Source organism: Pleurodeles waltl, unplaced genomic scaffold (assembly GCF_031143425.1).
Source record: "Pleurodeles waltl isolate 20211129_DDA unplaced genomic scaffold, aPleWal1.hap1.20221129 scaffold_119, whole genome shotgun sequence".
Taxonomy (NCBI): Eukaryota; Metazoa; Chordata; class Amphibia; order Caudata; family Salamandridae; genus Pleurodeles; species Pleurodeles waltl.
This window is the reverse complement of record NW_027149825.1, coordinates 857271-874130: the sequence shown is the minus strand read 5'-3', so window position 1 is coordinate 874130 and position 16860 is coordinate 857271. Positions and strand designations below refer to the sequence as shown.

The 16860-nt window shown below is 46.1% G+C and overlaps 1 protein-coding gene across 3 annotated transcripts in view; it reads left to right on the top strand.

Moving 5' to 3' along the window:
- The window catches only part of TRIM33 (tripartite motif containing 33), a 502696-nt gene that overhangs the window by 137121 nt on the left and 348715 nt on the right, over positions 1–16860 (top strand). For all 3 annotated transcript variants that reach the window (XM_069218910.1, XM_069218908.1, XM_069218909.1), the window contains exon 6: positions 3403–3517. In XM_069218910.1, the coding sequence (XP_069075011.1) occupies positions 3403–3517 (115 nt within the window). The remainder of the gene's footprint in view (positions 1–3402; positions 3518–16860) is intronic.

The window sequence follows — 16860 nt, the reverse complement described above, 5'->3', positions numbered from 1 at the left end:
CGGGTGCAGTGTAGAAACAAGCGTCGGGTTTGCAATGTTAGTCTATGAGAGATCAACGGATCTCTTCAGCGCTGCAGGCAGGCAAGGGGGGGGCTTCCTCGGGGAAACCTCCACTTGGGCAAGGGAGAGGGACTCCTGGGGGTCACTTCTCCAGTGAAAGTCCGGTCCTTCAGGTCCTGGGGGCTGCGGGTGCAGGGTCTTTTCCAGGCGTCGGGACTTAGGTTTCAGAGAGTCGCGGTCAGGGGAAGCCTCGGGATTCCCTCTGCAGGCGGCGCTGTGGGGGCTCAGGGGGGACAGGTTTTGGTACTCACAGTCGGAGAGTAGTCCGGGGGTCCTCCCTGAGGTGTTGGTTCTCCACCAGCCGAGTCGGGGTCGCCGGGTGCAGTGTTGCAAGTCTCACGCTTCTTGCGGGGAGTTGCAGGGGTCTTTAAAGCTGCTCCTTGAAACAAAGTTGCAGTCTTTTTGGAGCAGGTCCGCTGTCCTCGAGAGTTTCTGGTCGTCGTCGAAGCAGGGCAGTCCTCAGAGGATTCAGAGGTCGCTGGTCCCTTTGGAAGGCGTCGCTGGAGCAGAATTCTTTGGAAGGCAGGAGACAGGCCGGTGAGTTTCTGGAGCCAAGGCAGTTGTTGTCTTCTGGTCTTCCTCTGCAGGGGTTTTCAGCTGGGCAGTCCTTCTTCTTGTTGTCGCAGGAATCTAATTTTCTAGGGTTCAGGGTAGCCCTTAAATACTAAATTTAAGGGCGTGTTTAGGTCTTGGGGGTTAGTAGCCAATGGCTACTAGTCCTGAGGGTGGGTACACCCTCTTTGTGTCTCCTCCCAAGGGGAGGGGGTCACAATCCTAACCCTATTGGGGGAATCCTCCATCTGCAAGATGGAGGATTTCTAAAAGTTAGAGTCACCTCAGCTCAGGACACCTTAGGGGCTGTCCTGACTGGCCAGTGACTCCTCCTTGTTATTCTCATTATTTTCTCCGGCCTTGCCGCCAAAAGTGGGGGCCGGGCCGGAGGGGGCGGGCAACTCCACTAGCTGGAGTGTCCTGCGGTGCTGTGACAAAGGGGTGAGCCTTTGAGGCTCACCGCCAGGTGTTACAGCTCCTGCCTGGGGGAGGTGTTAGCATCTCCACCCAGTGCAGGCTTTGTTACTGGCCTCAGAGTGACAAAGGCACTCTCCCCATGGGGCCAGCAACATGTCTCTAGTGTGGCAGGCTGCTGGAACTAGTCAGCCTACACAGATAGTCGGTTAAGTTTCAGGGGGCACCTCTAAGGTGCCCTCTGGGGTGTATTTGGCAATAAAATGTACACTGGCATCAGTGTGCATTTATTGTGCTGAGAAGTTTGATACCAAACTTCCCAGTTTTCAGTGTAGCCATTATGGTGCTGTGGAGTTCGTGTTTGACAAACTCCCAGACCATATACTCTTATGGCTACCCTGCACTTACAATGTCTAAGGTTTTGTTTAGACACTGTAGGGGTACCATGCTCATGCACTGGTACCCTCACCTATGGTATAGTGCACCCTGCCTTAGGGCTGTAAGGCCTGCTAGAGGGGTGACTGACCTATACTTGCATAGGCAGTGAGAGGCTGGCATGGCACCCTGAGGGGACTGCCATGTCGACTTACTCGTTTTGTTCTCACTAGCACACACAAGCTGGCAAGCAGTGTGTCTGTGCTGAGTGAGAGGTCTCCAGGGTGGCATAAGACATGCTGCAGCCCTTAGAGACCTTCCTTGGCATCAGGGCCCTTGGTACTAGAAGTACCAGTTACAAGGGACTTATCTGGATGCCAGGGTCTGCCAATTGTGGATACAAAAGTACAGGTTAGGGAAAGAACACTGGTGCTGGGGCCTGGTTAGCAGGCCTCAGCACACTTTCAATTGTAAACATAGCATCAGCAAAGGCAAAAAGTCAGGGGGCAACCATGCCAAGGAGGCATTTCCTTACACAGGGTACTCGTGAGCGCCAACCCACGCTTCGTGCTGAAGGTCATATCTCATTTCCAGATAAACCAAACAATCCACATATCTAGTTTTTCTCAATAGCCAAAGACTCAGGCTGAAAGAGTCCTGCATACACTGCATGTGCCAGACCAATAATGTATTACCTGGAGAGAACAAAACCAATCAGGAAGGGGAAACGATTATTTTTATCTTTTGCAAGATCTAAGGAGTGCCAGTTACCAAGAACACTGTTGCAAGATAGAAAGCTCAGACAAGCCATATGTGTCACAAAGGGGCTGGCATACAACTGGAAACTAAGCTAAGAGCTCACTCTACAAGAAAGAAGGGAGCTACCTTAAACTTCCTGGCAAACTTTCCACTCAGCGATGTGTATATATAGCAGCCACGTAGTCTTCAGTCTACAAGTTCACATAACATTGTTGCATTAACATCCAAGTTAATAGGGATGCACAGGTGGGACAGAGTACTGAAGCATTTATTTGAAAGCTCATCCTCATTTCTACCCCCAGCCACTCAGGGAGAAAACAGATACAGAAACAATGCACAGCATGTGAATCGAGAAAAGATTCGCACTGCAAAACAAAAAGATTAGTTAGCTGTATGAGTAGTTTGCGAGACAAGGCGAACAAGAGCAAAGGAAAATTCAATTCAAGAGAGCCTTCGGGACACTAGAAAGATCATACAGTTGCCAGAAAAAAAGAATCTGAAGATGGTGATCTTGCACAGGGGTTTACAGGATGGGCAGCTGATGTCAAGAGAAGGTTGGACTAGACACAAATGGTGGAAACAGTTGACACCCAACAAAAAAAACAAAAAGAATGAAGAAGCTACTTCAAGAGGAGAGTTCAAGACCCAGCCGCTAAACGGTTGAATAATAATGCACAGCATGTGAATTCAGAAAATTCTTCAAGATGCAAAACTACTCCTAGCGGTAAGTAGTCATTTTGCTTATGGTTGCCAATGCTCTATATTCTCCGTTAGGTTCATTGTTTTACTGTACAACCACTTCCCAGGCACATTTCTCCTTGGTAACCTGTCCAGTTACCCTGAAAACTGAAAGAGGGGATTTAGGAGGATTTCTCCTTTCTCCCTCTGAAATTGGATCCCCTTTATATATAACATAGTATCACTGAAGTGGCTGTCCTCTGTAACTCTTCTCTAAGATTGATTGTTTGAGTAAATCAAATATCAGTTGGAGCATAGCATTTTAAATTAGGATGGTAGATGAGACGAGCATTGGACTGCACATGCACATTGAGTGCTTGTTTGAACGACCTTCGACTGGATGAGATACCAATAAGTTGGTAATTCCAAGTATAGATTCATAACTGTAAAACATTGAAATATTCTTTGTTCCTAATTGAATCAAAACCTTTAATTTTATTATATTCCTTGCGGAGTAAACCTATATGGCTAGTGCTTGACCTATACCCCATTTCTTTTTTACAGGATAAAAGAAGTAAATGAGACAAACAAACGAGTAGAACAAGAAATTAAAGTGGCCATTTTCACCCTCATCAATGAAATAAATAAAAAAGGGAAATCACTTTTGCAACAGTTAGAGGTACAGTAATATATGTGCATTTTTCTTTGTGCAGCTAACGTAGACATCAGTACTAGAAAGTAATTGACACTAACAAACAGTTTGGCTCTAATAAGGACATACTAAGATGGGTTCTGCGATTATTAAGAAACTATCAATTATGCTGTTGGGGAATACCTGATTTCCAGTCTAAGTGGATTCAGTTTAGTGTTTGACTTTAAATATGCTGGAACAAAACCATTGGAAAATTATTATTTCTTGAAAGTGTCTGTCAAGGACTCATTTAGTGACACTTCCCCTCCTTTAATTTCTTCTTTACTCATTTTGTGTTCTTCCCTGTTTCGATCCAGACTTCAGCAAATACTCAACAGTGGCCCCTCTGGAAGAATGGTAAACAATTTACGTTGGTGGTATTGACGTTACTCCAGTATTGGAACTTTCATAGTCATTGAGTCTTTCCCCGTCGTTGAGATGGGAGACCCCCGGTGCATTATAATAGCAATGTAGAAGCAACTATAACGGAAAAAGGCTCGAAGACTTTCACCTTAGTAGCCTATCCTTGTCTCTTTGGAAAAAAAAAAAGACCAAACCCAAGTCTCAGCCAATCAGGCTTCCCCTCCCTCTAGAACCCTCCTGTGAGAAGCCCCATTCCCTCAGATTTTCTACCGCACATCGTGCTAGGGAGTCTCCACTGAGCTCTACTCAGTCAAATCTGCAAATATCTATTTCTAGTGTTTTTACTACCAGAGAAAGAAGATTTCTTCAACAAGCAAGGCTTCAAACTTATTCCCTGGCCAAGGGGAATTCTATTTTCTCAAATTTTCAACATGTCAAACAAAGAAAAGAAAAGCCTTTTTAGAGCCTGCAAAACCTGTGGCAAGAAGAGACTTCATTTTGAGGATCCACACAAGGACTGCATTTATTGCCCTTATCCTGGTCTTGTAGCCAAGGACTGTAAGGCATGCAGAACAAAACCCTGAAGGACAGGGAGGGCAAGGTACTGATTTGGCTACAGAAATTGAAATCCAGATCAAACCCTGTTTCTGGTTCAGATAGTGAGGAGTCGTCTTCTTCATCAAGAAAGTTCCACAAAAGGGGCAGATCTCATCAAGCGCATCATTCCGAGGATCCACCTCACTTTCAAAAAGACATACATATACGGCCTCATCGTTGACTGCCACAACGTCGACTATCTCTACAGCAGGTACTGCTTCAACAATGGTTACCTCGACAACGTCCTTGTCGACGGGATTTTCAGTCACGTCATCTACGATCAATGTAGTCATTGCTTCACCTCTGTTGACGAAACTGTCGGTGAGACCGCCGACGACGACACTGTTACTGTCGACCGCCTCGTCGCAGCTGACTCCTTCGACGATACCATCGATGGACAAAAATATATTAAAAAATCTGAATTACGTTCGCCATTGCTCACATCACCAAGTAAGGTATCATCATTGGTACCTACCCATCTTTTAGAGGAGGAGGATTCAGAGGATAAGGGCCGTTTGGGATTGCACATAGCCCTTCAGAACTGCATGTGAAGTGCCAGGACTTGGAGGAGGATATACAGCATGATCCCCAATCATTTTATTCACAGGCACAGCAATATCCTTACCAAGAACAAGTGGTCCCTTTGCGGCATCCCTTATAGCGGATGTACAATTGAAGTTCGAGGACTACAAAAGGCGAGTTCCGCCAGCCGGCTCCGAAGTACAGCAACCATCTTTGCCTCTTCCTTCCACTTCTATTCATCCAGGGGTACCACCATTGGATGTACCACCACAAACACCTATATCAGTTCTGACACAAGATCTGCCGACATCGGACAAGGACAGAGAGGAGGGAGAATTGCCAGATGCAATAACAGTGGGATGATTACCAAATTCCTACTCCATCTTCACCTTCCCCTGTCCCAATAGATTTCCCTCTGGGGGACATCAGAAGTTTTCACAGGTTGCTAGAAAGAGCTGCAAAGAGGTTTGAGCTGCTGATGCCAACGAAACAAATGAATTGTTTCATTTATGATTTTAAAGAACCTTTTTAAAAGAGTATAAAATCAATGCCAATAGTGGACTATATATGGGATGAAGGCACTAAAGTGATGAAAAACCCGGCTACCGTCACTCCTGTCCTGCCTCGTCTAGACAAAAAATATAATGCACCTGACGACTCCCCGGCCTGCCTCACTGGACACCCCAAACCAGTCTCGGTCATTACCCAAGCTGCGCAGCGCAGGTCCAGAAACCCTTCAGCACAGATATCTGCTCCACCAGACAAGGAGGGTAGAAGACTGGATAATATAGGGAAACTTTTCTCCTTGATGTCTTCTCTTATGATATGGGCCTCTAACTCTTTGGCTATAGTTGGCAGGTACGACAGACCATTATGGGCAGACATTGCGTCCTACTGAGATCAACTACCAGTGGAATCAAAGAAGGAAGTGAGAAAAATCTTGCAGGAATGTGAAAGGTCTTCCACCGAAGTTAGACGGTGCGATGGATATCGCTGCCACGGCGTTTCGGCAACTGGCAGGCGCGGTTGTTTAAGAATGCAGGGTTAGCTCCTTGCAACTTCTTTTAGACCGGAAGTTCAAAACAAGATTCTAGACTTGCCTTTTGACTGAGAAGCTCTCTTTGGAAAACACATTGATGACGGCCTTCAGTCTATAAAGACCGATACGGACACAGTCAGGTCCCTTGGCACGCTACAGTTTAGAAGGCAGCCCTTTAGGGGTGCTAGATGTCGGGGGTAATCATCTTACAGGGGAGTATTCTACCAATACAGATACCCCTCTGTCTCCACTGTGTCTGTCCTTTCGTCCTCCGTACCAGCCGAGGCTGCCTCCGCAGCGACATATACGAGAACAGCGCAAAAGGGAAGAGCAGGAAGACAAGCAAAGGACACAGGACGCAGGCAATGACTTTCTAGTGACTCCGGCTACGTGCATTTCCTCGGATGCAAAAATAGGGGGAAGGATTTCCCACCACTTTCACAATTGGCAAAAAATTACATCAGACCAATAAGTCTTAAACCAGATTAAATTTGGCCATACTTTGGAATTCCTGCAGATTCCACCTGCCAGACGTAGAAGAGGGGCTTCCACGAATGGTGAAACACTTATATGCTCAAACGGGAAGTCGAGTCAGTGCTCCTCAAGAGAGATCTGCATCAAGGGATTTTATTCTCGGTTCTTCCTGATTTGAAAGAAGAGGAAAAATTGGTGTCCAATCTTAGATCTCCGGGATCTCAACACTTACCTCAAGAAGCAGTCATTTCGTATGATTACCTTAACAGATATCCTGTCCCTTCTCAATCCGGGAGATTTCATGTCAACCCTCAAATTTGCAGGATGCATACTTCCATATCCCTATACACCCTTCCCACAGGAAATATCTCAGATTTGTGATAGCCGCTTAGCATTTCCAGTTCAAAGTGCTTCCTTTCGGACTGAAATCGGACCGATTAATTTTTACCAAATGCCTGGCTCCAGTCGCAGCCTTCCTCAGAAGACACAACCATCAGGTCTTTCCGTATTTGGACGATTGGCTCATCAAGGCCAAGTCCAGATCTCAGGCACTGAAGTCGACATGTGCCTACGTGGAGCTATTCACAAGTCTGGGCCTAACTGTCAACCGTGACAAATCAGCTTTCCATCCCTTAACAAGAAGAACATTTCTGGGGGCAGTTCTGGACACATCCACCAACAAGGCAACTCCTACAGGAGAGAGGCTGAAAACGCTTAAATCCCTGGCCAGTCTGCTGCTGCAAAAAAGTGTGTTTCAGTTCACCTCTTCAAGTCCCTGTTGGAATGATGTCCTCCTGCATTCCACTGATACCATTCTGTGTTCTCAGAATGCGACCCCTCCAGGAACAGCTGGACCTTCAGTGGCCACAGTCCAAGGCGTCTTTCGACGATATAATCAGGATAACGAAACCCATTAAATCATCTCTGGCTTAGTGGACTCAGGAATCTCACTTGTTGGTGGGACTATCTTTTCTCCTCCAACCAGCTCCGTGGGTAATCACTACTGATGCATCTCTCGAAGGTTGGGGTGCCTTCCTTCAGCACTTACAAGTCAGGGGAAAATTGAAGCCACATCAGAGGTCTTTTCACATCAATTACCTCGAATTGAAGGCAGTCCGCCTAGTGCTCCGCGCTTTCCTTCTAAAGATAAGGGCTCATCAGTACTCATTCGGACAGACAACTATGCATTATGTCAACAAGCAGGGAGGAACAAGATATCTCCTCTTATCGAGAGAATCTCAACACATTTGGGACTGGTCCATCGGTCACAAAATAAACCTTCGAGCAGAACACGTCTGGGAGCTGGATCATGGAATGTTAAATCGAGTGTTCTCCCTGTGGGGAAAACCAAACCTGGACTTCTTCTCCACCCCGCAGAATGCAAAATGCTGGTTCTTTGCAAGTCTGGATGACCCTCTGGGCTCTTGGGGGAATGAGTTTTCGATGGCATGATCAGGAATTTATGCTTACGCTTTTCCTCCCATTCCCCTCATACCGAGAGAACTGGCAAAGATCAAGAACGGACGCTGCAGACTCCTCCTGATCGCTCAAGCATGGCCTCAGCAGTATTGGTATACAGAGCTGCTTCTCCTCTCAGACAGCCACAGCATCCCTCTTCCAGTAATGCCGTCCCTCCTTACAATGAGCAAGGGTCAAATTATCCACCCGGATCCAGCTTCACTTCACTTGACAGCCTCAATCCTAAACACCATGAATTTGCGCACCTGAACATTCCTTCGGAATGTAGAGTCATCCTCGCCAGAGCTGCAGCTGACAGTACCAATAAATGTTCTCGTCTGAAGTGGAAAAGGTTTTGCTCATGGTGTAAGCAGGCTCCGGTACATCCTTTCTCTTCATCGCCAGAGCAGATACTACCTTATCTTCTCCATCTGGCCAGATCAGGTTTGGCAAACTCTTCAATTAGAGTCCACTTAGCAGCAATTTCCTGCTATAGACGTAAGGACAACACACCTCCTTTGTGGTCCGCAAGGGTTATAAGTTATAAAACTTTCTTAAAGGACTATTTAGATCTTTCCCACCAGTCAGGCCTCCTCTGCCATTGTGGCAACTTAACCTGGTGTTGTCTCAATTGATGAAACCTCCTTTTGAACCGATTCACAAGGCAGACTTAATTTTTATCCTGGAAGGTCGCTCTCCTTCTTGCTCTTACATCAGTCAGAAGAGTGAGCGAGATCCAAGCATTTGCTATCCAAGACCCTTTCTTAAAGTTCAAGAGAGACAGGGTAGTCTTACGGACAAATCCAAAGTTTATACCTAAAGTTCCTTCGGATTTCCACATTAATCAACCGGTGGTGCTAAAGTTGTATTTCCCAAATCCTTCAACAACGCAGGAGCATGCTCTTCATTCATTGGACGTTAAGAGGTGTCTTAACTTTTTTTTCATTGGCTAGAACTAGGCATTTTAGGAAATCAAATCAACTTCTCGTGGCATTCAGTGCTCCTAGAAAAGGCCAGTCGTTGTACAAGTAGGGGATTGCAAGATCGATAGCCTCTGCTATTAACTATTGTCATACAGCAGCAGGGAAACCTTTGCATAGAACAACTCATGCACACTCAACAAGGGCAATGGCCGCATCCACAGCGCTTTTCGCAGGAGTGCCCATTCAGGGCATTTGCAGGGCAGCCACCTGGAAATCAACGCAATTTGCAAGGCATTATTGTTTGGAAAAAACACCGCAGGATGAGCTGTTGTATTTTATTCATTACTTTTTTCCGCCAGCTCAGCATGTTTTGCGCACATTGAATAGCATTTTTTTCTTTCATTGATGATGCATTATTTATCATACTACAGTGATTTGTTTCTTTGCATATTAATTGCTTATGAAATGTTTCTTCTCTCATTCGTGGTGATGTTTATTTCTGAAAATGGTGGTGATATGTATTATACAATGTGCTTCAATACTGCTTGCTATTCTGATTCAAGCATGTGAATCTATGAAAGTTCCAGTACTGCAGTAAGAAAACTAGTTACCTGTAACTGTAGGTTCGATGGCATCTGTCGCTGTAGATACGCATGTTCTGCAATAGCTCGCCATCTGGTGTTGGGCCGGAGTGTTACAAGTTGTTTTTCTTCGAAGAAGTCTTTCGAGTCACGGGACCGAGTGACTCCTCCTTTTGTCTCCATTGCGCATGGGCGTCGACTCCATCTTCGATTGTTTTTTTTCCGCCATCGGGTTCGGACGTGTTCCTGTCGCTCCGAGTTTCGGAACGGAAAAAATAGTTAATTTCGGAAGATTTTCGTCGGTATTGTTGCGTTCGGGATCGGCGTACTTAGATTCAACACCGCATCGAAGATCGAAGAGCTCCGGTGCCCTTCGGGGTAGTTTTTCGATCCTCCGTCGGGGCCTGGTCGGCCCGACCGCGTGCTGAGGAACGCCGATGGAACGGACCCCGTTCCGTTTCTGCCCCAAATGCCACAATAAATACCCCTACACAGACCAACACTTGGTCTGCAACCTGTGCCTGTCACCTGAGCACAGCGATGACACCTGCGAGGCCTGTCGTGCGTTCCGGTCCCGAAAAACACTCCGAGACCGTCGAGCCAGAAGACTTCAAATGGCGTCCGCACCGACAGCCCGACGGGAGTTCGAGGAACAGGAGGAGGAAGGTACCTTCTCGATCCAAGACTCAGACTCCGAAGGATTCGACGATACACAAACCGTGAGTAAGACGTCGAAAAACACACAGAGAAACATTTACAAGGCCCAGGGGACGCCACTGCCACCAGGCCATGGCTCGACCCATAAATTCGGTGACCGACCGTCGGCACCGAAAAAGGCCAAAACAGTGCCGAGATCGTCCGACTCCGGTCGAGACACCGGCACGCAGCCTTCTCGGGACCGAGAAAGTGCTGGAGACAAGCCTCGACACCGAGATACCGGTGTGGACACGGCTCGACGCCGAGACAGCGGCACCGAAACAGATCGACGCCGAGAGGTTTCGGCCCCGAAAAGGAAAAAAGTCACCTCGGAGCCGAAAAAACACGCAGACAAAGTTTCGACGCCGAAACAAACTGCAAGCGATCCAGCTTCAGGCTCTTATACAGAAGAGCACTCGCTAACCTCCCAAATGCAAAAGCATAGGTTTGAGGAAGAGCTACAAGCAACTGATGTGGACCATACGCAAAAGCGTATCTTCATTCAGCAGGGGACAGGAAAAATAAGCACCCTTCCCCCCATTAGGAGAAAGAGAAGGTTGGAGTTCCAGACGGAACAAGCACCACAACCAAAAGTGGTTAAAAGAATTACACCACCCCCCTCTCCTCCGCCCGTGATTAACGTTTCACCAGCACAAACTCCATCTCACTCCCCAGCTCACACCACCATGAGCCAGGGTGACCAAGATCAGGACGCATGGGACCTATACGACGCCCCAGTGTCAGATAACAGCCCGGAGGCCTACCCTACAAAGCCATCTCCACCAGAAGACAGCACCGCGTACTCTCAGGTGGTGGCTAGAGCAGCACAATTTCATAACGTAAGCCTCCACTCAGAACAGGTCGAGGATGATTTCTTGTTCAACACACTCTCCTCCACCCACAGCTCCTACCAAAGCCTGCCTATGCTCCCTGGTATGCTCCGGCACGCAAAAGACATATTTAAGGAGCCGGTCAAAAGTAGGGCAATCACACCACGGGTGGAAAAGAAGTATAAGCCGCCTCCTACGGACCCGGTTTTCATCACTACACAGCTGCCACCAGACTCTGTTGTTGTAGGAGCAGCTAGGAAAAGGGCCAACTCTCACACATCTGGAGATGCACCACCCCCAGATAAAGAAAGCCGCAAGTTCGATGCAGCTGGTAAAAGAGTCGCAGCACAAGCTGCAAACCAGTGGCGCATCGCGAACTCCCAGGCACTACTTGCGCGCTATGACAGAGCCCACTGGGACGAGATGCAACATCTCATTGAACATCTGCCCAAGGACTTCCAAAATAGGGCGAAACAAGTGGTTGAGGAGGGACAGACCATCTCCAACAACCAGATACGTTCCTCCATGGACGCTGCAGATACAGCTGCACGGACAATTAATACATCTGTAACTATCAGACGGCATGCATGGCTCCGAACGTCTGGATTTAAACCAGAGATTCAACAAGCAGTTCTCAATATGCCTTTTAATGAAAAAGAACTGTTCGGTCCAGAAGTGGACACAGCGATTGAGAAACTCAAAAAAGATACGGACACTGCCAAAGCCATGGGCGCACTCTACTCCCCGCAGAGCAGAGGGAATTACAGCACATTCCGTAAAACGCCCTTTCGAGGGGGGTTTCGGGGTCAAAGCACACAAGCCAGCACCTCACAAGCAACACCGTCCACTTACCAGGGACAGTATAGAGGAGGTTTTCGGGGACAATATAGAGGAGGGCAATTCCCTAGAAATAGAGGGAGATTTCAAAGCCCCAAAACCCCTACTACTAAACAATGACTCACATGTCACTCACCCCCTCCACACAACACCAGTGGGGGGAAGAATAGGTCATTATTACAAAGCATGGGAGGAAATCACTACAGACACTTGGGTTCTAGCAATTATCCAACATGGTTATTGCATAGAATTTCTACAATTCCCTCCAAACATACCACCAAAAGCACAAAATTTAACAACACACCATTCCAATCTCCTGGAGATAGAAGTGCAGGCACTATTGCAAAAGAATGCAATCGAATTAGTGCCAAACACACAAATAAACACAGGAGTTTACTCACTGTACTTTCTGATACCAAAGAAGGACAAAACGCTGAGACCAATCCTAGACCTCAGAGTAGTGAACACTTTCATCAAATCAGACCACTTCCACATGGTCACACTACAAGAAGTATTGCCATTGCTAAAACTACACGACTACATGGCAACTTTAGACCTCAAGGATGCTTATTTCCATATACCAATACACCCATCTCACAGGAAATACCTAAGGTTCGTATTCAAAGGAATACATTACCAATTCAAGGTACTGCCTTTCGGATTAACAACCGCACCAAGAGTCTTTACCAAATGTCTAGCGGTAGTCGCTGCACACATAAGAAGGCAGCAAATACATGTGTTCCCATATTTGGACGACTGGCTAATCAAGGCCCATTCGTTCATACAGTGCTCAAATCACACAAATCAGATCATACAAACCCTCTTCAAACTCGGGTTCACCGTCAATTTCACAAAATCCAAAATTCTGCCACGCAAGGTACAACAATACCTGGGAGCCATAATAGACACATCAAAGGGAGTAGCCACTCCAAGTCCACAAAGAATTCAAAATTTCAACACCATCATACAACGCATGTATCCAACACAAAAGATACAGGCAAAGATGGTATTACAACTCCTAGGCATGATGTCATCATGCATAGCCATTGTCCCAAACGCAAGACTGCACATGAGGCCCTTACAACAATGCCTAGCATCACAGTGGTCTCAAGCACAGGGTCACCTTCTAGATCTGGTGTTAATAGACCGCCAAACTTACCTCTCGCTTCTATGGTGGAACAACATAAATTTAAACAAGGGGCGGCCTTTCCAAGACCCAGTGCCACAATACGTAATAACAACAGATGCTTCCATGACAGGGTGGGGAGCACACCTCAATCAACACAGCATACAAGGACAATGGAACGTACATCAAACAAAACTGCATATCAATCACCTAGAACTGCTAGCAGTTTTTCAAGCACTAAAAGCTTTCCAACCAATAATAGTTCACAAATACATTCTCGTCAAAACAGACAACATGACAACAATGTATTATCTAAACAAGCAGGGAGGGACGCACTCCACGCAGTTAAGCCTGCTAGCACAAAAAATTTGGCATTGGGCAATTCACAACCAAATTCGCCTAATTGCACAGTTTATACCAGGGATACAAAATCAACTCGCAGACAATCTCTCTCGAGATCACCAACAGGTCCACGAATGGGAAATTCACCCCCAAATTCTGAACACTTATTTCAAACTCTGGGGAACACCTCAGATAGACTTGTTTGCGACAAGGGAGAACGCAAAATGCCAAAACTTCGCATCCAGGTACCCACACAAACAATCCCAAGGCAATGCCCTATGGATGAACTGGTCAGGGATATTTGCTTACGCTTTTCCTCCTCTCCCTCTCCTTCCTTACCTGGTAAACAAACTCAGTCAAAGCAAACTCAAACTCATATTGATAGCACCAACTTGGGCAAGGCAACCCTGGTACACAACGCTGCTAGACCTATCAGTGGTACCCTGCATCAAATTGCCCAACAGGCCAGATCTGTTGACACAGCACAACCAAAAGATCAGACACCCAGATCCAGCATCGCTGAATCTAGCAATCTGGCTCCTGAAATCCTAGAATTCGGGCACTTACAACTTACCCAAGAATGTATGGAAGTCATAAAACAAGCAAGAAGGCCATCCACCAGGCACTGCTATGCAAGTAAATGGAAGAGGTTTGTTTGCTACTGCCATATTAATCAAATACAACCATTACACACAACTCCAGAACATGTAGTGGGTTACTTGCTTCACTTACAAAAATCTAACCTGGCTTTCTCTTCCATTAAAATACACCTTGCAGCAATATCTGCATACCTGCAAACTACCTATTCAACTTCCCTATATAAAATACCAGTCATTAAAGCATTCATGGAGGGCCTTAGGAGAATTATACCACCAAGAACACCACCTGTTCCTTCATGGAACCTAAATGTTGTCCTAACTAGACTTATGGGTCCACCTTTTGAACCCATGCACTCCTGCGACATACAGTTCCTAACCTGGAAGGTGGCATTTCTCATCGCCATTACTTCCCTGAGAAGAGTAAGCGAGATTCAGGCGTTTACTATACAGGAACCTTTTATACAACTACACAAAAATAAAGTCGTCCTAAGGACCAATCCTAAATTTTTGCCAAAGGTTATTTCACCGTTCCATCTAAATCAAACAGTGGAACTTCCAGTGTTCTTTCCACAGCCAGATACCGTAGCTGAAAGGGCACTACATACATTAGATGTCAAAAGAGCATTAATGTATTACATTGACAGAACAAAAAACATCAGAAAGACTAAACAACTCTTTATTGCATTTCAAAAACCTCACGCAGGAAACCCAATTTCAAAACAAGGTATAGCCAGATGGATAGTTAAATGCATCCAAATCTGCTACCTTAAAGCTAAACGACAGCTGCCCATTACACCAAGGGCACACTCAACCAGAAAGAAAGGTGCTACCATGGCCTTTCTAGGAAACATCCCAATGCAAGAAATATGTAAGGCAGCCACATGGTCTACGCCTCACACATTCACCAAGCACTACTGTGTAGACGTGTTATCCGCACAACAAGCCACAGTAGGTCAAGCTGTATTAAGGACATTATTTCAGACTACTTCCACTCCTACAGGCTGATCCACCGCTTTTGGGGAAATAACTGCTTACTAGTCTATTGCAGAACATGCGTATCTACAGCGACAGATGCCATCGAACTGAAAATGTCACTTACCCAGTGTACATCTGTTCGTGGCATCAGTCGCAGTAGATTCGCATGTGCCCACCCGCCTCCCCGGGAGCCTGTAGCAGTTTGGAAGTTACCTTCAATTATTTATATATGTATCATCTCAACCTTAAATAGGTGCATACTTAGTCACTCCATTGCATGGGCACTATTACTACAATTCAACTCCTACCTCACCCTCTGCGGGGAAAAACAATCGAAGATGGAGTCGACGCCCATGCGCAATGGAGACAAAAGGAGGAGTCACTCGGTCCCGTGACTCGAAAGACTTCTTCGAAGAAAAACAACTTGTAACACTCCGGCCCAACACCAGATGGCGAGCTATTGCAGAACATGCGAATCTACTGCGACTGATGCCACAAACAGATGTACACTGGGTAAGTGACATTTTCATTCTCCAGTATTGGAATCTTTCATAGATTCACATGCAACTCTCCCTGCTCCCCTGGGAAGCTCACCGTTATCTGTTCTCCTCATAGACTTTGGCACTCAGGCTTTAGAAAATCGGAGGGAATGGGGCTTCTCACAGGAGGGTTCTAGAGAGAGGGGAAGCCTGATTAGCTGAGACTTGGGTTTGGTGCTTTCTATTCAAAGAGACAATGATAGGCTACTAAAATGAAAGCCTTTGAGCCTTTTTCCATTATAGTTGCTTCTAAATTGCTATTATAATGTACTGGTGGACTCGCATCTTGACGATAGGGAATGATTCAAGCATGTGAATATATGAAAGATTTCAATACTGGAGAACTACAGTTACAGGTATGTAACTAATTTTCTTCACTTTACATAGTTTGGCTCATGCAAAACTTGACAGCTAAAGCTAGAATCGCTGTTTCTAATCTTAGCCATCTGTCAGTTCCATATGCCATCTGTGGAAAGTGCAGCTACAGGGAAGTTAAGCTGGTTTTTGGCACAATCTGGGATACATTTGTAGTTAAACAAATGCTTATAGACTTAAAGATTGACAGTTTATTTTTGCAAATGTAATCTCACTGCTAGCTAAATAAAAAAGGTAAACCTAAATCTGCATCTTTTTGTTGTTTTGTTTAAGATGACAAATATTAAAGTTTTTTTTTTTTTTAAGACGTTTTCTGATTGAGACTTCTAAACACAGATTACTCACCTTTTGAATACTTATCCTGGCGTCAGCCTGGATCTGGAAAACTTATCAGCAGTACCCTAGCACACCGGGAGGTGGCACCAGTGGCTCCCTGCCGACGCCATTACACATCAGATGCGACGTGCTACCTATGCCACTGACATCAGTTTCTTTTGCGCCCGAATATGCGGATCTGGAGCTATCCCTTATCACATCGATATGGCAAACTGTACTAATTTACAGTGTTCAAGGGAATTATGTCACCTCCCACATCAACCAGGTTTAAACCCTGTGGGGAATGTTGCAAACAAATGTATATATGACCTACATGTGGTTTGTCTGTGGTGCCTGGGACCGGATGACCACTCTAAGGCCTGCGGTGATTGCACCTTGATGACACCCAAGGTCATTTGCATTTGGGAAAGTAAGCCCTTTGTGGCAAAGCACCGCAAGACCCTGAGCCATGATTAAAGTCTAAAGGTAGGTCTCGATCTTGAGGTCTCTCCTGTGATCTGTTTTCTTTATACTCTAAACTCACAGAGAAATCGTTGTGCCTCCAGGTTGCCCTCCAGATGTCTGTCTACTTTGGAGTATATTCTAACCCTGCTCCCAGGGCAGCTAGAATTCCCAGGCCCTCCAGTGACACTGCATCCAATCGAAACCTTACAGAATGCTGTGCATCTTGGCACGTTACCTGCTCCCTCTGGCAGGCCGATAAGACCCAAGAGGCCTCT